The following is a 22,216-nucleotide window of genomic DNA, read 5'->3' on the forward strand; positions in this document are numbered from 1 at the left end:
CCCCGGTTGGGAGCCACTGGTGTGGAGTATTGTTGTTTGAAATCAGTTTAAATTAGATTAGATTAGATTAGATTCAACTTCATTGTCACTGTGCAGAAGGTGTTTTACAATAATATAAATCAAATATAAATATATGCAGGGTATTAGTAACTTTAAAAGAGAATAAATGCAGGATGACTACTAGTATGAAGAGCAGTAGAATATGGCTATGTATAAGTGTATAGTATGTACAGTACATTTGTGAAGAGCAATATGGAGGGGACTTGTACTCCACAATGACAATACACAAAGTTGAACCTAATCTATTTTTTTTTTTTTTTTAATGGAGAAAGACTGGCATGGTTTACACAGCTGAAGAATGAGCTTCTTAAAAGTCCTCTTATTTTAAATGTCACCGTAGGAGCCATGATTGGGTTTATTATTATAATTATATACATTTTGATTATTGGTGAATATTAGTAATATCATTTCATGGTTTATATTTGGGTTATGTGGGTTTTGTATTTTGTTAGTCTTTTGTGGTTTATTTTCATGACACGGTAATTGGGGGCGGTGACATCTAATTAGTTTATCAACAGGTGCACGGGAGGAAGTAGCTAGACACAGTGAGAGGGTGAGCTACTGGGAGGCCGTATTTTTTGTTGACCGCTTATCACTTATCGTTTATACCACTGTTTTTGCTGTTTACGTTGGACTATACTTTTCAATAAACCGGTCAAACGTCTTGGATCTCAGCGGATATTTTTTGTACAAGCGCGTCAGACAATCAGCTACATCCCATACCTTAGCCTCTCAGCGACTGCTTGGGCCTAGTCGCTACAGTCACTATTTGGCCTCATCATTATGAGACTAGAAAACGCTGGTTTGAGTGTCAAATGGAACTACTGTATCTGCAACACAGTGCATTCAGGCAAGGATAATGGCTTCGTCTGCGTTTTTCACTTAATAAATGAAATGAAACTTAAAGAAAAAGCCATCAGAGTCCTCTGTGGTGGATACGGCTATGTGACTGCAACTAGGCTATACGTGACACCTGGCAGTGCGTTGAGACAATGATAATCGTCTCGTCAGCTACTGTAGTTTCACTTTCCAAATTAAACAGAACTTGAAGAAAGAAAGGGGGGGGGGGGGGGGGGGGGGGGTTCTACTCAACTAATTCATTCTGTTAATCAGCCTGCTTGTGGAGTACTTTGGGTAGCCTACAATTAAAAGATTAGCATTGGAAGATCTACGGTTTCTTTGTGCTTGATAGAATATCAAAAGCTCAGAGATATATGAAGGTGCAGTGCCATTCAGAGCTTTGTAAGTAATTACTGTAACGTAACCTTAAAATCAATTATATAGGAAGGGAGTTGGTGCAGTTCAGCTAGACCAGTCTTCTTGGTCTTAGTTAAAAGTCTGACAGCAGTTCTGTATGAGTTCCAATTTCTATATTTATAAATTATATATTTTTGGGGAGACAGTAAACAGTACACTGCAGTAGTCTAACCGGCTAGTGATTAAGGCATGGACTTGTTTTTCTGCATCTTGTTGTGATAAAAACGGGTTTCTCAGGTGGAAATAGGCTGTCTAAGTAACATTTGTGATATGGGGCTTCAAGCTTAACTCTGTATCTAAGATGACTACTAGGCTTGTTACGTTTGGTTTGACCTGATGCACCAGGTCCCAAGATTACTAAGAACAATCTATTACTTTGAGTTTGGTCCAACCAAAAGCACCTCTATTTTGTCATCATTACTGGAGGTTAGCATGTGATAAGGGAGCAAAGGCCATCAGGGTTAGTTGGCTTCACATAAATACATAATTATCATCTGCATAGCTGTGGAAGTTTACATTATGCTGTCTTATGATGTTTCCTAACAGAAGCACAGTGTATGCGCAGGGGGCCAAGACAGCTCCCCTGGGTCACACTGAAAGGCAAGTCATGTCTTACAGAAACATATTTCCTACACTTACATAAAAAAATCTCTGCCAGTAATGTAGACCATTTTCAGAGAGACCCTCAAGGCGGTGAATTAGAGTGTTATGATCAATGGTGTTGAATGCCACACTCAAATCTAGAGGAATAAGGATTGAGACTTTATTTAAGTCAGTAACCAGTCTGAGATCATTGACCATTGATCATTTTTACTACGGCCGTTTCTGTGCTGTGATTTGATCTAAAACCTGATTTGATGGAATTTTTCAAGGATAGTGTTTTCGTTGAGGAAGGTATTTAGCTGGTTACAAATAACTTTTTTAAGTACTTTGCTCAGGAAAGGTAGGTTTGATACTGTAGGCCTGTAGTTACTCTGGATGGTATAATCAAGATTTAGAGGTTTCACAACAGTGGTTTTAAAAGCAGTCAGAAATATACCTGTTTCAAATGAGGTAGCCTATGTATTATTTTGGAAATAAAGCTAAGCTATCATTATACATTTTTGAGAAATCTAGTTTTGGATCTAAAGTGCTGCCATACGGAGGACTGTGAACTAGCACATCGTAGGAGAAAAATAAGGTATAGGCCTGCAGGATCAGAGCACTGTGTGATTGATTCATGACAGCATCAGGACCCAAATCACCCAGCACTGTAACATCTTGACCACTTACACTGAGCTTTTTAAATCCAGAAAAATGGTGTTTCAAATCAGCTTTCACAACAGAGGTACTGGCAACATTGAAACAGCCTTTGAGGCAAGAGCAACCGAAACTGTTGTTCATCAACTGTGTGCTTGTTTCCTGTAATTGACCTGACAAGAACACCTTCCCTGGGCTTAGCAATCAACTGTTTTCATATTGTACATGCAAGCATTACTAGATGCACTTTGTACAGGTATTACCAAATTACAGTGTGTATGATAACACATACAGTAATGTCAGAGGTATACTTTTGTGGCCAAATCTTAGTGCAGTGTTGATGGATAATTTTACTATGTCTGATAAATAATTTTGTATGTTTGTGCGCAAATAAAGACAAGGACCAGTGAATTCCAAATGACAACACAATTGTATTATCTTTGCAAAGAGAGAGAATGATATAACACAAAATGGTTCATACCAGACTCTGATCATTTTAGTCTGGGGCCTCCTTTTATACCAGGGTTGACGTATCTATACAAGAGTTTACGTATCTAAGGTCTCTAAGTTGCCCTTTGACATGTTCACATGGCTAAAACTTGGACAATAAGCCCTGGCCTTCGTCCCACCAAACATGTGTCCGAGAGAACCTTTCAAGCAGAACATTACTTCTGAATCAACAACAAATACAGAACTTGTGGTCAAGAACTTGGGCCTAGGGAAACTTTCGGTTCCCTTAGATAAATATAGAATAGAATAGAATAATTCCTTTATTCAATGGAAAGGAATACACATATTCTTAATCACTGCAGGGGAATATATATATTTGATTAATAATTGTACTTAATCACACTTGTAATATGCTTTTTCAGATTATCAATATAAATGAGAATACATGTTTCAACAATTTCTCCAACAAGTGTGGATACAGAAGTACTGTTATGTCAGAGATGCAGACCCCATGTTATGGGAAGCATGCTGATGCTGATTGGCTGATAATTACATTTGATTATCTAAATGGGTGGAGTATCTTTGTGTAAGCCAATAAAAACACTTGTAAACATGAATATGTATGATTACGTGGTATAAATATTGACGAATGATGTTGAAGATGTCACATTTGGACACCAGCCATGACAGAAACTATCCAAGGAATTTAGTTACCTTTTTTATCAGTCATAGTCTAGCATCTACCGAGTATGGCCAAAAAACAATCAAGTATGGGTCCAGGCCAAAATGAATGGTTAAAAAAAGTGCAGGGATCTTTTGCAGCTAGTCCTATTGCTACAAATGTGGGCTTTGGCTTCATGCTTATGGCGCTAGAGAAGTTAGTGGAATTGGAGTTTGAGTGCCCTTGCGTGCCTTGTTGGAATGTATTGTACACTGTAGGTTTATTCACCATCCCTGCTATCATAGGCTTTGATTTTATGATGTTGATTCAAGATTGCAACTGCCAGTGCCTTTGCAATTGTAGTTGCAGTTGGAGTTGTAAAATGTTGAACAAGTTTATCTTCAGTTTTGCCTCAGCCCTTGTGTGGCTGGAGTTGCTCTTCTTCGACGGGGAGTATTATGCATGTGCAAGGACCACTTGGAGTGGCACATATCACAAACCTACGGATGGGGATCGGCGAAGATGGTGTGCTACGGCAAATCAGAATGAAACAAATAAGATTGACACACACAAGTTTTATGGTGAATCTCAGGTAAGGATGTGAATTGCGTATTTGGGGTGGTGGTGTGTGTGTGTTGGTTGGGGGCTGATGTGACAACAAAAAAATGTCTGGGCTGAGATTTCTGCTGTGTCTTCTTTCAGGTGTGGGGCATGATCCCCCTGCTGCTCATCGGTATGGGACTTACAGCGTTTGTTATTATGAAATACTGCTGCGCAAATGGGAACAAAGGGAGCAATGGCTCTGTGTGCTGCAAAAACAAGTGCTGCAAAGAGGGGACCACGGGCTCTAAGTGTGACGGTGCATGCTGCAAAAAAAGACAGCACCGAAATGACCCCACTGAACCAGCCTCCACAAACTGACTAAATTGAAACGGACACCATAACATCACATGGATTCCATTTGATTTGTATGTATTTTGGAATACGAAACCCTTGACTATACTTTAGCAACTGGTATGAGTCGATCTTTGTTTCATTCTGATTTGCAGATGCAGTCAAATGGGCCAAGGTCAATTTGTTTTCGGATTCAAAAATAAAAACTGAAGGCAAATGCAGCTGAATAACAATCTCATTTCTCCTCTGTCTGAACATGTCACTGTAAAAATAACTGACCCCCAAATGTCCTTTACTACAGTATAATTATGTATCGTATATTACGTAAAGCTTACAAGGATTTTCTACATTAATTTCTCTAGCTTTTTAAATGTAAAATTAATCCTTAAAAAATAGGTTTAATTTACTCATAATTTCCTGTTCTCAGACCTAACATGCTTCTATTTCTTCAATGTGAATTTATAACACATACACATACAGTATGAGTGTAATAATTTGACACCATATGATATACACTATATTGCCAAAAGTATTCGCTTCAGCGTGAAACGAGCGAAAACGAAAGCGAATCCAGCAATGAAATCGCCAAACCTGCATAGTTTCCCTTTAAAGTATATCGTATCTTATCTTGTATTATGAAATACACACAAGTTTCAAAATAAAACCAATCACCAATGTGTCCAGCACTGAGCAGGACTAACTGTGCGTTCACACCAAAAGCTTCAAAAGCTTCAAGAGCGCCGGAAATCATTCATTTCCTATGGAGAGTCGGCGTTACCGGCTTCAAAAGCGTTCCGGGCGTGATTGGGTTTATTATTATAATTATATACATTTTGATTATTGGTGAATATTAGTAATATCATTTCATGGTTTATATTTGGGTTACGTGGGTTTTGTATTTTGTTAGTCTTTTGTGGTTTATTTTCATGACACGGTAATTGGGGGCGGTGACATCTAATTAGTTTATCAACAGGTGCACGGGAGGAAGTAGCTAGACACAGTGAGAGGGTGAGCTACTGGGAGGCCGTATTTTTTGTTGACCGCTTATCACTTATCGTTTATACCACTGTTTTTGCTGTTTACGTTGGACTATACTTTTCAATAAACCGGTCAAACGTCTTGGATCTCAGCGGATATTTTTTGTACAAGCGCGTCAGACAATCAGCTACATCCCATACCTTAGCCTCTCAGCGACTGCTTGGGCCTAGTCGCTACAGTCACTATATGGCCTCATCATTATGAGACTAGAAAACGCTGGTTTGAGTGTCAAATGGAACTATCTGCAACACAGTGCATTCAGGCAAGGATAATGGCTTCGTCTGCGTTTTTCACTTAATAAATGAAATGAAACTTAAAGAAAAAGCCATCAGAGTCCTCTGTGGTGGATACGGCTATGTGACTGCAACTAGGCTATACGTGACACCTGGCAGTGCGTTGAGACAATGATAATCGTCTCGTCAGCTACTGTAGTTTCACTTTCCAAATGAAACAGAACTTGAAGAAAGAAAGGGGGGGGGGGGGGGTTCTACTCAACTAATTCATTCTGTTAATCAGCCTGCTTGTGGAGTACTTTGGGTAGCCTACAATTAAAAGATTAGCATTGGAAGATCTACGGTTTCTTTGTGCTTGATAGAATATCAAAAGCTCAGAGATATATGAAGGTGCAGTGCCATTCAGAGCTTTGTAAGTAGTTAACATAACCTTAAAATCAATTATATAGGAAGGGAGTTGGTGCAGTTCAGCTAGACCAGTCTTCTTGGTCTTAGTTAAAAGTCAAGCTGCTCACCCAGTAAAAGAGTTTCTTCAGCAAATACTTTGTCTATTTTTTACAGAGTGCGAACCCTCATTACCTTTTCCTGATATCTTTTGGTTTAACGCACCTGACTAAAAATAATTTCATCAAGAGCGCAACAGTATCCCACCTTCTAGTTAAAAGTCTGACAGCAGTTCTGTATGAGTTCCAATTTCTATATTTATAAATTATATATTTTGGGGGAGACAGTAAACAGTACACTGCAGTAGTCTAACCGGCTAGTGATTAAGGCATGGACTTGTTTTTCTGCATCTTGTTGTGATAAAAACGGGTTTCTCAGGTGGAAATAGGCTGTCTAAGTAACATTTGTGATATGGGGCTTCAAGCTTAACTCTGTATCTAAGATGACTACTACAGTAGGCTTGTTACGTTTGGTTTGACCTGATGTACCAGGTCCCAAGATTACTAAGAACAATCTATTACTTTGAGTTTGGTCCAACCAAAAGCACCTCTATTTTGTCATCATTACTGGAGGTTAGCATGTGATAAGGGAGCAAAGGCCATCAGGGTTAGTTGGCTTCACATAAATACATAATTATCATCTGCATAGCTGTGGAAGTTTACATTATGCTGTCTTATGATGTTTCCTAACAGAAGCATAGTGTATGCGCAGGGGGCCAAGACAGCTCCCCTGGGTCACACTGAAAGGCAAGTCATGTCTTACAGAAACATATTTCCTACACTTACATAAAAAAATCTCTGCCAGTAATGTAGACCATTTTCAGAGAGACCCTCAAGGCGGTGAATTAGAGTGTTATGATCAATGGTGTTGAATGCCACACTCAAATCTAGAGGAATAAGGATTGAGACTTTATTTAAGTCAGTAACCAGTCTGAGATCATTGACCATTGATAATTTTTACTACGGCCGTTTCTGTGCTGTGATTTGATCTAAAACCTGATTTGATGGAATTTTTCAAGGATAGTGTTTTCGTTGAGGAAGGTATTTAGCTGGTTACAAATAACTTTTTTAAGTACTTTGCTCAGGAAAGGTAGGTTTGATACTGTAGGCCTGTAGTTACTCTGGATGGTATAATCAAGAAAACCACAACAGTGGTTTTAAAAGCAGTCAGAAATATACCTGTTTCAAATGAGGTAGCCGATGTATTATTTTGGAAATAAAGCTAAGCTATCATTATACATTTTTGAGAAATCTAGTTTTGGATCTAAAGTGCTGCCATACGGAGGACTGTGAACTAGCACATCGTAGGAGAAAAATAAGGTATAGGCCTGCAGGATCAGAGCGCTGTGTGATTGATTCATGACAGCATCAGGACCCAAATCACCCAGCACTGTAACATCTTGACCACTTACACTGAGCTTTTTAAATCCAGAAAAATGGTGTTTCAAATCAGCTTTCACAACAGAGGTACTGGCAACATTGAAACAGCCTTTGAGGCAAGAGCAACCGAAACTGTTGTTCATCAACTGTGCGCTTGTTTCCTGTAATTGACCTGACAAGAACACCTTCCCTGGGCTTAGCAATCAACTGTTTTCATATTGTACATGCAAGCATTACTAGATGCACTTTGTACAGGTATTACCAAATTACAGTGTGTATGATAACACATACAGTAATGTCAGAGATATACTTTTGTGGCCAAATCTTAGTGCAGTGTTGATGGATAATTTTACTATGTCTGATAAATAATTTTGTATGTTTGTGCGCAAATAAAGACAAGGACCAGTGAATTCCAAATGACAACACAATTGTATTATCTTTGCAAAGAGAGAGAATGATACAACACAAAATGGTTCATACCAGACTCTGATCATTTTAGTCTGGGGCCTCCTTTTATACCAGGGTTGACGTATCTATACAAGAGTTTACGTATCTAAGGTCTCTAAGTTGCCCTTTGACATGTTCACATGGCTAAAACTTGGACAATAAGCCCTGGCCTTCGTCCCACCAAACATGTGTCCGAGAGAACCTTTCAAGCAGAACATTACTTCTGAATCAACAACAAATACAGAACTTGTGGTCAAGAACTTGGGCCTAGGGAAACTTTCGGTTCCCTTAGATAAATATAGAATAGAATAGAATAATTCCTTTATTCAATGGAAAGGAATACACATATTCTTAATCACTGCAGGGGAATATATATATTTGATTAATAATTGTACTTAATCACACTTGTAATATGCTTTTTCAGATTATCAATATAAATGAGAATACATGTTTCAACAATTTCTCCAACAAGTGTGGATACAGAAGTACTGTTATGTCAGAAATGCAGACCCCATGTTATGGGAAGCATGCTGATGCTGATTGGCTGATAATTACATTTGATTATCTAAATGGGTGGAGTATCTTTGTGTAAGCCAATAAAAACACTTGTAAACATGAATATGTATGATTACGTGGTATAAATATTGACGAATGATGTTGAAGATGTCACATTTGGACACCAGCCATGACAGAAACTATCCAAGGAATTTAGTTACCTTTTTTATCAGTCATAGTCTAGCATCTACCGAGTATGGCCAAAAAACAATCAAGTATGGGTCCAGGCCAAAATGAATGGTTAAAAAAACTGCAGGGATCTTTTGCTGCTAGTCCTATTGCTACAAATGTGGGCTTTGGCTTCATGCTTATGGCGCTAGAGAAGTTAGTGGAATTGGAGTTTGAGTGCCCTTGCGTGCCTTGTTGGAATGTATTGTACACTGCAGGTTTATTCATCATCCCTGCTATCATAGGCTTTGATTTTATGATGTTGATTCAAGATTGCAACTGCCAGTGCCTTTGCAATTGTAGTTGCAGCTGGAGTTGTAAATTGTTGAACAAGTTTATCTTCAGTTTTGCCTCAGCCCTTGTGTGGCTGGAGTTGCTCTTCTTCGACGGGGAGTATTATGCATGTGCAAGGACCACTTGGAGTGGCACATATCACAAACCTACGGATGGGGATCGGCGAAGATGGTGTGCAACTGCAAATCAGAATGAAACAAATAAGATTGACACACACAAGTTTTATGGTGAATCTCAGGTAAGGATGTGAATTGCGTATTTGGGGTGGTGGTGTGTGTGTGTGTGTGTTGAGGGCGGGGGCGGGGGCGGGGGGGGGGGGAGGCGTTGATGTGACAACTGTTGGTCCATTGGGTAGGCAACAAAAATGTTTCTGGGCTGAGATTTCTGCTGTGTCTTCTTTCAGGTGTGGGGCATGATCCCCCTGCTGCTCATCGGTGTGGGACTTACAGTGTTTGTTATTATGAAATACTGCTGCACAAATGGGAACAAAGGGAGCAATGGCTCTGTGTGCTGCAAAAACAAGTGCTGCAAAGGGGGGACCACGGGCTCTAAGTGTGACGGTGCATGCTGCAAAAAAGACAGCACCGAAATGACCCCACTGAACCAGCCTCCACAAACTGACTAAATTGAAACGGACACCATAACATCACGTGGATTCCATTTGATTTTGTATGTATTTTGGAATACGAAACCCTTGACTGTACTTTAGCATAAAACTGGTATGAGTCGATCTTATTTGTTTCATTCTGATTTGCAGATGCAGTCAAATGGGCCAAAGTCAATTTGTTTTCGGATTCAAAAATAAAAACTGAAGGCAAAAGCAGCTGAATAACAATCTCATTTTTCCTCTGTCTGAACATGTCACTGTAAAAATAACTGACCCCCAAATGTCCTTTACTACAGTATAATTATGTAATGTATATTACGTAAAGCTTACAAGGATTTTCTACATTAATTTCTCTAGCTTTTTAATGTAAAATTAATCCTAAAAAAATAGGTTTAATTTACTAATAATTTCCTGTTCTCAGACCTAACATGCTACTATTTCTTCAATGTGAATTTATAACACATACACATACAGTATGAGTGTAATAATTTGACTCCATATGATATACACTATATTGCCAAAAGTATTCGCTTCAGCGTGAAACGAGCGAAAACGAAAGCGAATCCGCAAACCTGCATAGTTTCCCTTTAAAGTATATCGTATCTTATCTTGTATTATGAAATAGCCTACACACAAGTTTCAAAATAAAACCAATCACCAATGTGTGTCCAGCACTGAGCAGGACTAATGCACGTGAGGCTGCTGGTCCTGATGACATCCCTGGATGCGTCCTCTGTGCTGTGTACAGTATGACTGAGGTTTGGACTAACATATTCAACCTGTCACTAGCCCTAGCAGCTGTCCCCAAGTGCTTTAAAACCACCTCCTCAACCTACTAAGAACACCCCCACCACCACCGATGCCTCCTTGCGTGTGCCTGATGATCTGACCACGTCCATGGCCACTTTGACAAGGGCAACAAGGAGGTGAACATCAAGACTGTGGACTCTGCCGTAGACAACTGCCGTGCCCTATCCCCCCTGGACAATTAATTGCGCTACCCTATCATTCAATTTGTATTATGTATTTACTTAAACATACAAAATACTGTATGTTTATATATACCCATATTCTGTTGTTTACACCGTTATACTTGACAGCACCAGCAGATAGTGTCAGGACGGTGTATACTTATGAGCAAATACAGTACACAAAAAAATGTAAAATAGATTGGATAATGTGTAGTAGAGCAATTTACTAGGAGAAAATGTCTGGTGCCAGAGTTTATGTCAAATAGCCTCTGGAAAATCTGTACTTCAGTCTGGTTGTCCTGGGTATGGTGGGAGGGGGGCAGACAGCCTATGGATAGAGTGAGAGAGGTCCTTTATGATGCCCTGCTCTTACAGCTGGTGGTGTAAACGTCACTGATAGCAGGGAGACTGCTCCCTGTGTTCTTTTTTGTGCAGACTTGACTACCCACTGCAAGGCCTAGACGGATGTGAGGACTGTGGTGGCCAGCCTAGCCATCTTGGGCTTTGAGGCCTTCTTCTCCAAGCTGCTGCTGCTGCTGCAGCTTCCACCTCCGCACTCCCATATGCAAAGGGGTGGAGGGTGGTTCCTGGTGGCCCTCAAGAAGCCCACAATCATCCTCATCCTTTGCCTTTCTCCATTAAGGCATGAGTTGTTGGCCCTATACCAGTCCTTCAGCTGTTCCACCTCATACCTGTATGCTGACTCATCTTTCTGGGAAATGAGTCCCACCACTGCTGTGACATCTGCAAGCTTGACAATATGATTACTTTGATGTTTTGCAGTACAGTCGTATGTCAGCAGAGTATACAGCAGTGAACTCAGGACACATCCCTGCGGAGAGCCAGTATTGAAAGATGTGGATCTTCACAGTCTGTGTCCTTTTAGTTAAAAAGCGTGATAGTGACCTACATAGTTATCTGCACAGTCCAAGGTTCTCCAATTTGTGAATGAGAGTCTGTGGGTTGATTGTGTAAAAAGAAAAGCTAAAATCAATGAAAACGAGTTTCACACAAGTATCCTTACTCTCCAGGTGGGTTGGGGCCAGGTGTACCACCACTGAGACAGCATCTGCAGTGGACCTTTTCTTCCTGTGAGCGTACTGATGTGGGTCAATGCTGGTGTCTATTTTCTTCTGGATTTGATGCTTGACCAATCAGTCTAAGCACTTCATCACTATCGGCGTGAGTGCTACCTGCGATAGGCATTCAGACATGATACTGTTGGGGTCTTTGGGACAGCGATGATGGTGGCAGTGTTGAAGCTGCTTGTCTATTGTTAATGTGAATACACTGCACATATACTGTAAACCAACTACTTGCTTAACTGTATACTATTGTCTACACTGCCCTATATGTCATATACTGTTTATACCACAATACCTGTCTATACGCTTCACATTGCAGTGATGCAGCTACAGCATTAGGCATACTGTACACTCTGGAAGCATGAGGGCTCACACTACTAATTATTACTCTTATTTTAAAGAAATACACTTTTTGAAATCAATGTTTTTTTTTATTTTGTAACATTTCATGAGCCAGCATTTGTAGTTTGTAACAAAATAGTTTTTGATGCATTTGAGCCCACCTGTGGCTGTAGCCATGGTTTCATTCTGAGTAGTCTAGCCAGCCTACATCAAGAAATAGAAAGTGTGCATTGTTTCAAAACCGCCACCAGAGTGCAGCGTTGTAAGGCGAACTCATGGATATACAGTACTGTTCACTGTTACACTCTGGAGGCATGAACATTGCATTGCTCATTATTTTAATGAGATACACTTTTCAAATCAGTATTTTGGGTTTGTTTGTTTGTTTGTTTTCTTTTGTTGCATTTCATGAGCCAGTATTTGAGGTTTATAACAAAATAGCTTTTGATGTATTTTTCATGGCTGCAGGAAATAGATGGCTTGCATTGTTTCACACCCATCACCAGAGTTCAGCGTCGTAAGGCGAGGTGAGGTTTGTACCAATTATTATATTGCACCAAACCAGGTTTGGTTCAAATCTACACACCTACCACTACTGAAAAAATTATGGTTCATTTTGAACTATTAAAATTGCTCTCTATATATCATCTGGTATAGGCTACTTGATACGACAAGCTAGCCTATGAGCCACGCACAGACACATTTGATAGACACACCAATATATAGGCATTCGTAAACCAAGCCTCAAATAAATTAGAATGAATGCTTGGTTCCCAAACTACATCTCATTGAGAAGAGGTGGCATCAGCTAAGCTACAGGAAAGGTGGGTTTGATATAGGCCTGTAGTTACTCAAGAAGATAGTATGATCAAGGTTTTACTTTTTAAGTAGAGGTTTCACGACAGCGGTTTTAAAAGCCATCAGAAATATACCTGTTTCTAATTTATTATCTTGAGAATAAAAAGAAATAAGCTATCATAAATGTTTTTGAGAAATGTAGGGTTTGGATCTAAAACGCAGCCATACAGAGAACCCTGAACTAGCACATCATTGGAGAAAAAGAAGGTGGAGTCTGCAAGATCAGCACTGCAGCACTGAGCAGGACTAATGCACTGCTGGTCCTGATGGCACACACACACACACACACACACACACACACACACACACACACACACACACACACACATACACACACACACACACACACACACACACCCAGAGCAGGACTAATGCAGGTGAGGCTGCTGGTCCTGATGGCACACACACACACACACACACACACACCCAGAGCAGGACTAATGCAGGTGAGGCTGCTGGTCCTACACACACACACACACACACACACACACTGAGCAGGACTAATGCACGTGAGGCTGCTGGTCCTGATGGTACACACACACACACACTGAGCAGCACTACTGCACATGAGGCTGCTAGTCCTGATGGTACACGCACGCACACACACACACACACACACACACACTGAGCAGGACTAATGCACGTGAGGCTGCTGGTCCTGATGGTACACGCACACACCATGTTAAAACCATCTCCCCAACAAACTAAGTAAGAACACCGCCCACCACCGGCGTCTCCTTGCCTGTGCCTGATGATCTGACAACCAGTGGTGTAGACCTACAGTATGTGATACGCAGGACTATGCAGGCTATAAAAGCCACATAAAAGTAGGCTATCGCCATCTCAGTATACCCACTTAAAGGCAATGGTATTAACATTTGGGGTTGATCGCAGTATACCCACTACAGCTAACTAGACTACATCATTTTTGACCACGCCCATGGCTTTGACAAGGACAACAAGGAGGTGAACATCAAGGCTGTAGACCCAGACAACTGCACTACCCTATCCCACTAATATTATTCAATGTAGAAAATGCACATAATCTTAATGCAATAGGCTAAATTAACATAAACACTGCCACTGTATGAAAAAGTGTCAAGCCCACCTGTGGCTGTAGCCATGGTTTCATTTTGAGGAGCCCAGAGCCATAAGGTTTTATTTACCACTCTCCTACATAGACGGCGTGCACTGTTTCAAAACCACCACCAGAGTGCAGCGTCGTAAGGCGAACTCATGGACTGGTGAAGTTTGCTTTAGATGTTAATAATAGGCTAATAGGCAATATAATTTGCACCAGTTAAAATTTTGCAGAAAGAGTATGTGGAGATAAAATCATAAGCAAGTAGGCTAGTCATGCAATTCAATTAAACTAGGCCTATGTTTTTTTCATTAGAGCCAACTTTAATTTAATGCAATGTGTTGTAGCTAGGCTACAGTGGATGTGAATGCCTGAATATTAGTATGCCTTTCCGACATCGTGCGGCTGAATCTGTCGCCGACTAGAGAATGGTAAAACGGGCTCTGCGCCTACTTTTGTGTTTTGGAGGACCAACATCGCCAGTGCGCCAGTGCGCATTCTATGATACTTCCGGTTTGATGACGATGTCCGGTGAGAACGCTGCTTGAACATGCTGAGTTGTAAGCTGTCATGAATGTCCATTGCATTATCAATATTAAGTATTTATATTCGTTCATATAATTAGCAGACCCTATGTATTTATTTTCGACCACGGCAGTGTACTTCAGGGGAAGCAGCAATGGCTGCGTCATGGACAGAGCGCCAAGGATTGGTCGGTGATCTTCGTAGCAAGAGCAAAGAGGAGCTCTGTGAGCTACTCCTACGCCAGGAGAAATTACTGAATAACAAGTAAGCTTCGCCATGTTTTGGTTTAAACAACAGGCTAGCTTTACCGCTGTGCCCCATCTGATAGTCTGCTATCTTAACTGAAGCCTGAACGTAACTGATAATGACAACACTGGCTACTAGACTTGTTCTTAGGTAGCTATCAGCTGGGCTAATTTCTGCAGTGTGTAAGTTCAAAATGATTAGTGTATGTGTCGCCACCAATATCAATGAAATTGTCAAGTAAATTATGACCTGTGTTTATGGTCAGTCAAGTTGTTTTCTATGTTCTGTAATATTAACATAATGTGTGCATCATTATACGAGGAACAGTCCCGTTCAAAATAAGCATAGAGTGTTGTGTTTTAGTCATGTAACTGAGGGTGTGTCTCTGGTTGACTAGGAGGTTCATCCACACCCTGCCTGATAAGGGCAAGAAGATCTCCGAGTTTGCTGAGCGCGTCCGTCAGGCCCTCGTCCACGTCGAGGAGGCGGAGAGGAAGCAGAATGACCTGTCCTCGGTGCGGACCGAGTTCCAGGCCCAGTACCAGGAGGCTCTGACCCGCCGGCAGCCTCAGCCCAGAACCTCAGCGCCAAGCCTGGTCAGGACTGATGGGGCCACTGGGGAAGATGGACCACCGGGACCCAAACACGCAGGACAAACTGGACCCACGCCTCAGGGTGTAGCTGAGAACCATGGCAACAGAGACAGGGTTGCCATGGTACCTCCAGCCATCGAAGCCATGGAGACCGTCCCAGACGGGGAACGCAGCTCCCCTCGAGATAAGGGCTCAAACGAGAGTGACCTGGCGGAGGCTCTGTCTCGCGTTGCGCTGTCGGAGCAGTCGGGGACAGAAGGTTCTGGAATGTCCAGTGGCAGTGTCAGCGGAGGCCACGGTCTCAGAAACCCGCTCCTGGGCAGGCCGACCCAGAAGAAGCCGCACTGCGTGGAGGTGGTGGAGAGGACGGAGAGGTGCGGCTCTGCTGCCAGACCCAAGTTCAAGCCCAACCAGTTGAGTGGACGCACTTGCTCTGAGTCCCGTTTCCCTGAGGTGGTCATGGTAACATGGCCTGAGAACGGTTGAACCAGTGCATGATTGATAGTGTTGGTGGTGTTGGTGGTGGTGATGGTGATGCCTTTTCATCTAGACGCATGTTTTGCACTGGAAAATATGTACGACATAGTTGGCATAGTCTTTAGTAAGGGACATACACATAGATTATAATCTTTCTCTACAGGAGTGATTCACTGATTCCACTTTTGTAGTCCTAGTATGTAGACTACTTACTTATACTGACCATGAGGGTCTATACTAGGCTATAAAAAGAACAGTCAGCCTACCGTCAATATGCTACAAATGTGAAGTTTTATTCTCATTAGTTGCACTCTGGTTGAAGTGCAATGACATAATAAAGTTATCTAAGATGGCATTTTCCAACCAAAAAAATTGTATAACAGATGATGAAATAAACATCAACTTATGTTTGTTTATGTTAGCATGGAGTGATATGAATGCATGGTGTCTGAGAATGAGTGAGAACCCAATACCGCCTCTATCTGAGGTGGCACATCATATGATGATGTGATGATTTATTCAATAGAATATTCCTTGGTACATTTCTAAAATGCTGAATTCAAAGTCAGCTTTATTGCCAATTTTTCCAGATGTACCAGACATACAGAATGAAAAAAAACGGTTTCTCTATCCCACAGTTAGATGACCCTTTCACCAACGCCTTTTTTTGTCTATCGTTGTCCCCAATTTCAGGCTGCTCCCCAAATCGGGGTCCCCCTCCCCCGGTGGGTCCCCGGGCGGTGCGTCGCCCCTCTCCGCCGAGGCCAGGAGGCAACGGGACAGGAAGCACCTGGATGACATCACGTCCGCCAAGCTCCCCCCGCTGCACCACGAGCCCGCGCAACTGCTGACCCTGGACGAGGCGTCCGCACTCATGAGGGAGCAGACGCAGAGGCAGATGGTGAGGACACACACACACACACACACACACACACACACACACACACACACCTGTCTGCATACACACCTTTACAGTAACTGCAAGAGGTGTCGCATGCGCACACACACACACACACACACACCTGTATGCATGCACACCTTTACAGTAACTGTAAGATGTGTCACATGCGCACACACACACACACACACACACACACACCTGTATGCATACACACCTTTACAGTTACTGCAAGAGGTGTCACATGCACACACACACACACACACCTGTATGCATACACACCTTTACAGTAACTGCAAGAGGTGTCACATGCGCACACACACACACACACACACACACACACACACACACACACACACACACCTGTATGCATACACACCTTTACAGTTACTGCAAGAGGTGTCACATGCACACACACACACACACACCTGTATGCATACACACCTTTACAGTAACTGTAAGAGGTGTCACACACACACACACACACACACACACCTGTATGCACACACACACACACACACACCTGTATGCATACACACCTTTACAGTAACTGTAAGAGGTATCACATGCACACACACACACACACACACGCACACACGCACTCATGAGGGAGCAGACGCAGAGGCAGATGGTGGGGAGACACACACACACACACACACACCTGTATGCATACACACCTTTACAGTAACTGTAAGAGGTGTCACATGCACACACACACACACACACACACACACACACACACACACACACACACACACACACACACAGACCTGTATGCATACACACCTTTACAGTAACTGTAAGAGGTGTCACATGCACACACACACACACACACACACCTGTATGCATACACACCTTTACAGTAACTGTAAGAGGTGTCACATGCACACACACACACACACACACACACACACACACACACACACACACACACACACAGACCTGTATGCATACACACCTTTACAGTAACTGTAAGAGGTGTCACATGCACACACACACACACACACACACACCTGTATGCATACACACCTTTACAGTAACTGCAAGAGGGGTCACATGCACACACACACACACACACTTGCATCTGTATACACTCAACTATACAGTCACTGGAAAAAGTGCCTCTCTCTCACACTCGCACTCCTGTATGCATACATCATATAGTTATCGGAAGAGGTGTCACATGCAAATGTGCATACATATACATCTGTATACACTCAACTGTCACTGGTAAAGGTAACACACACACACACACACACCTGTGTACACGCATATGCACCGGCACACGTGTTACACGCAAACACAAACAGACCCACACAGTAACACACTCGTGCACAGACACACAAATAAAGCTACGCAGCTCAGGTGACAAGTGTAGCTCAAGCAACGTGGTCTTGTGTTGTGAAGTGATGTGAATGACAATTTAGACATTGATATTTCCTAGTATTACATTTCATCAATACAAAAACACACACACACGCATGCTGGTCTTATCCAAAGCTGAGTTTATAGACCAGTGTGCTCACATTACTAAAACTTCAAAAGTCATGGAGTACTCACACACACACACACACACACACACACACACACACACACACTCTCTCTTTCACTAAATACATTTAAAATGTGATGTATTCTGACCAGCTATCAGAAAGTAGGGACGCAGCATACCAAGCCTGAGTGTTTGCTCCTTGTGATTGTTGGAGTGAGTCTTGGGACTGTTTGACTAAACCCAGCTGCACTGCCACAGACAAGCGGTGGGAGCCTCACGGCCTCTGCCTGCTCCATGATGGGCCTTTTCCACTAACAGACAACTGGCTCAGTTCTGCTTCATGTTCCAGATGTTGAATCGTTTGGACTAAAATTAACAGTTTCAGAACCTGAAAAAGGAGCTGGCGCTAAAAGAATAGTTGTTGGTGTTTTTTTTTTTTGTCTTTTCTGCTTTGAACCGGAGTGGAGGTGTCATTCTACAGTTCAGTTATGCCTGCAACACCCTCTGGTGATGAATGTTCCAGAGGCAGACATCCCAGTTCCAGAAAGTTAAAAGTCCTGCCAAATATTCTTTCTACCTGTGCTCTGGTATCACTAATTACCTGATCTATCTTTGGGGCAGCCGTGGTGTACTGGTTAGCGCATCGGGCTTGTAACCGGAGGGTTGCCGGTTCGATCCCCGACCAGTCCACCACGGCTGAAGTGCCCTTGAGCAAGGCACCTAACCCCTCACTGCTCCCCGAGCGCCGCTGGTTGGGCAGGCAGCTCACTGCTCTGGGTTGTGTGATTCACCTCACTGTGTGTTCACTGTGTGCTGTGTGTTCACTAATTCGGTTAAATTGGGTTAAATGCAGAGAACTGAATTTCCTTCACGGGATCAAAAAAGTATATATTCTATTCTATTCTTCTACCTGGTTGCTAATTAGGATGAGCTGGGTTACTAAATGCTTGGATCAAAGACTTGGCAGGACATTTACTTTCTGAACCCGGGATGTCCGATGTGGATATGGATATGTGGATGTGGTCCGGGATGTGGATAATTCACTAGACAGCGCCAAGGTTCAAAAGAATTGAACTGAACCGAGCTGGTTCTCGAGAACCGGTTCTCTGTTGGTTGGAAGACGACCTAAGTCTCTGTCATTACGGAGCCCCGTGTGCGCAGTTCCAGCCGATCAGCACTAAGGGGCGCTCACGCTCCAATGTTGCCTCAGGACCACACATGGGACTTGTGTAGTTGATAGACCGCGTAGCTCAACGAGCAGGGCTGAATCAGTGCTTTTAAAGGCACATAGGAGAGAAAAAGAGAATAGCTGATCCCTTAAATATGCACACACAGACGGCCATCACATGTTTGTGTGTTTGGGTGTCACAAAATGAGCTGTCCACTGAAAATGCCCAGAAAGAACAGGCCACAGGCCTGTACTGGACTAATGTGACCGATACATAGTGTTGAGTCTGTTGATGAGATGAGAAAATTTGTTTTCCTGTGATGTAATTAATATATCACAAATATATCATTCTGTGTCTGTCTGTTTTTGTATGGTTGTGTGTGTGTGTGTGTGTGTGCGTGCATGTCATTTTTATGCTTGTTTTGTTTCTGTGTGCGTTATGTTTGTTTCTGTGTGCGTTGTGTCTGCGTGCGTGTGTGTGCATTTGTGTGTGTGCCTGTATGTGTGTGTCTGTGCCTGTATGTGTGTGTCTGTGCCTGTATGTGTGTGTGTGCCTGTACGGTGTGTGTGTGCGCCTGTGCCTGTATGTGTGTGTGCGCGCCTGTGCCTGTGTGTGTGCGCGCCTGTGTGTGTGTGTCCTGCCGCAGGAGCTGGAGGCCAAGATGGCTGCCCAGAAGCTGTCGGAGAGCCTGAGCTGCAGCATGGGGTCGTACCACCCGGAGGGCGGGTCGCTGGGGGCGTACCGGGAGGTGCGGGACGACGGGGCCTCCGACGACGAGCAGTAATCCTCCCGCTCACTACGGGGGGGGGGGGGGGGGGGGGGGGGGGGGCAGATAAAGAGAGATGTCTATGGGGGTGGATGGGAAGGTGTGTGTGTGTGTGGGGGGGGGGGGTGAGCAAAAGAGAGAGAATATGATCGCATGATAGAAGGAGGAAGGAGAAAGAGAGAGACAAATGGAGGGTCGAGAGAGGGATGAAGAAGAAGAGAATGGGACGGTGGAGGAGGAGAGAGCGCACGAGAGAAGAGAGAGCGATAGAGAGTGAGATAGAGAGAGCGAGACAAAGATAGAGAGAGGGAGAGAGACTCTTCTCCGTCACCTTTGGTACCCCAGTCTGGGCTCAGCTTATGGGGCCCCTTCACCAGTCGACCCACCGCTGGGTGGGCACTGTGTGTGTGTGTGTGTGTGTGTGTGTGTGTGTGTGTGTGTGTGTGTGTGTGTGTGTGTGTGTGTGTGTGTGTGTGTGTGTGTGTGTGTGTGTGTGTGTGTGTGTGTGTGTGTGTGTGTGTGTGTGTGTGTGTGTGAGGACCAGCTGGAGAGGGGGGGGGGGCACACTGTTCAGAGATGCCAGGGGCCCTTAGCAACGGCCGGGGGCAGGCGGCTGGGGCCTGGAGGCGAGGCGCGGAGGGGGCAGTAGAAGGGGGCAGTAGAAGGGGGCAGTAGGGGTGAGAGAGTCCCAGGAGACGGGCCTAAGTGGCATTGAGTTGTCATTCCTGACAGCGTCATGCTTTAATAGGAGGAGAAGGCTGCTCTTGCCCCCACAGACCCCCACTGTGTGTGTGTGTGTGTGTGTGTGTGTGTGTGTCTCTCTGTGAGTGTGACAGAGGGAGCGGGTGGCACCACCAGTACACATGGTGGCAAAACTGGGGAGGCGATGCTGGGATAAAGAGTGTGTGTGGTGTGTGGTTTCAATGTGGGATGTGTCTGTGTGTGTGTGTGTGTGTGTGTGTGTGTGTGTATGGAAGAGAGAAAAAGTAAGTGTGTGTGTGCGTGTGTATAAGAGTACAAGTTCTGACCAGGCCCTACAGATCTCCGTGTCCCTTGGTGACCTGCACTCCCGGGAAGCCCCTTCGCCGGGCAGGAAGGAAGAGTATGAGAAAGTTATTTTTGTATTACTGCTCTGTAACACGTTTTCAAAATAAAATAAATATCTATGTTTTGCTAACCTGTTCTCAGCGTGTTCCTGGTTGCCAGAGTATTAAACCGCAAAACTTACCTGAGCCTTCAAGATCAACCCCCCTAATCTCTATGTAATTTGAGATCAACAAACTTAAAAGAGCCACCCCCCAGCCCACCCCCTGCCGTTGTTTGGTTAACCCTTGCGGTGCGGTGGGTTGTGTGTGTGTGTGTGTGTGTGGGGGGGGGGTGGGGGTGGGGGTGGGGGGCATGGGGCTGCCATCACTTAAGGCTGGCTGGACCTCTTATCAGAGACGAGATCAGCGTGTCGCTATGGCGATGATTAATCCTGTTGCCGTGGCATCTGGTTTGAGTTTAGATGGTGTTCCTGTTCAGCGAGGCAGCGATGGAGAGAGACGGAGGAGACGGGGAGAGAGAACAAATAGATGGACAGATGTGACAAATGACAAGTGCCGTCGTTCACACACACACACACACACACACAGGCTCTTCCGTGAGGAAGTGACTCATTCCTATAGGAAACACTGTAACGCAGAAAGGTAATCACTCTCCCCTGATGACTCCCACTCCGACCAGCCATGACCAGCCACGCTCTCTGCCCTTTATCTACTTAAATGAATCTCCTCTGATTTTGAAGCGGTTTACTAACGGTAGTGGAACCGGCTGATAGTGTTTGCCAAAGGCAGAGGTAGGTAAACAAATAGCCTACCACATATTTCCTCCAAGCTTTCACATTCCACGTTAGCTGGTTCTATTTAGCATGACTCTGTCCAGGTAGATGAGCTGATAAGTGGTACAGTATCACCTGTGTTTAGCGCTTAGGTAGAGCCACTGCATC

The 22,216-nt window shown here is 43.5% G+C and overlaps 1 protein-coding gene across 4 annotated transcripts; it reads left to right on the forward strand.

The window, feature by feature from the left end:
• Positions 1 to 14,568: 14,568 nt before the first annotated feature.
• polr2m (RNA polymerase II subunit M) lies at positions 14,569 to 20,267 on the forward strand. Of its 4 annotated transcripts, none has more exons than XM_062525103.1 (5): positions 14,569 to 14,594; positions 14,722 to 14,852; positions 15,232 to 15,840; positions 16,598 to 16,805; positions 20,110 to 20,267. In XM_062525103.1, exons 2-5 carry the CDS (start codon positions 14,743 to 14,745, stop codon positions 20,245 to 20,247), a joined length of 1,065 nt encoding a protein of 354 aa, XP_062381087.1. In that variant the 5' UTR covers positions 14,569 to 14,594; positions 14,722 to 14,742; the 3' UTR covers positions 20,248 to 20,267. The 4 variants fall into 4 exon arrangements, with proteins under 4 accessions (XP_062381087.1, XP_062381086.1, XP_062381085.1 ...); XM_062525102.1 differs by having other exon boundaries at positions 14,592 to 14,623; XM_062525101.1 differs by lacking the exon at positions 14,569 to 14,594 and having other exon boundaries at positions 14,601 to 14,852.
• Positions 20,268 to 22,216: the final 1,949 nt, after the last annotated feature.

The sequence above is a fragment of the Sardina pilchardus genome, chromosome 21 (genome assembly GCF_963854185.1).
Source record: "Sardina pilchardus chromosome 21, fSarPil1.1, whole genome shotgun sequence".
Lineage (NCBI taxonomy): Eukaryota > Metazoa > Chordata > Actinopteri > Clupeiformes > Clupeidae > Sardina > Sardina pilchardus.

Bases quoted from the DNA above. Each gene is read 5' to 3' on its own strand.
- polr2m (XM_062525103.1), top strand. From the start codon at position 14,743: ATGGCTGCGTCATGGACAGAGCGCCAAGGATTGGTCGGTGATCTTCGT. The intron at 14,853-15,231 runs GTAAGCTTCGCC...CTGGTTGACTAG, and splicing joins GAGAAATTACTGAATAACAA to GAGGTTCATCCACACCCTGC. The intron at 16,806-20,109 runs GTGAGGACACAC...GTCCTGCCGCAG, and splicing joins AGCAGACGCAGAGGCAGATG to GAGCTGGAGGCCAAGATGGC.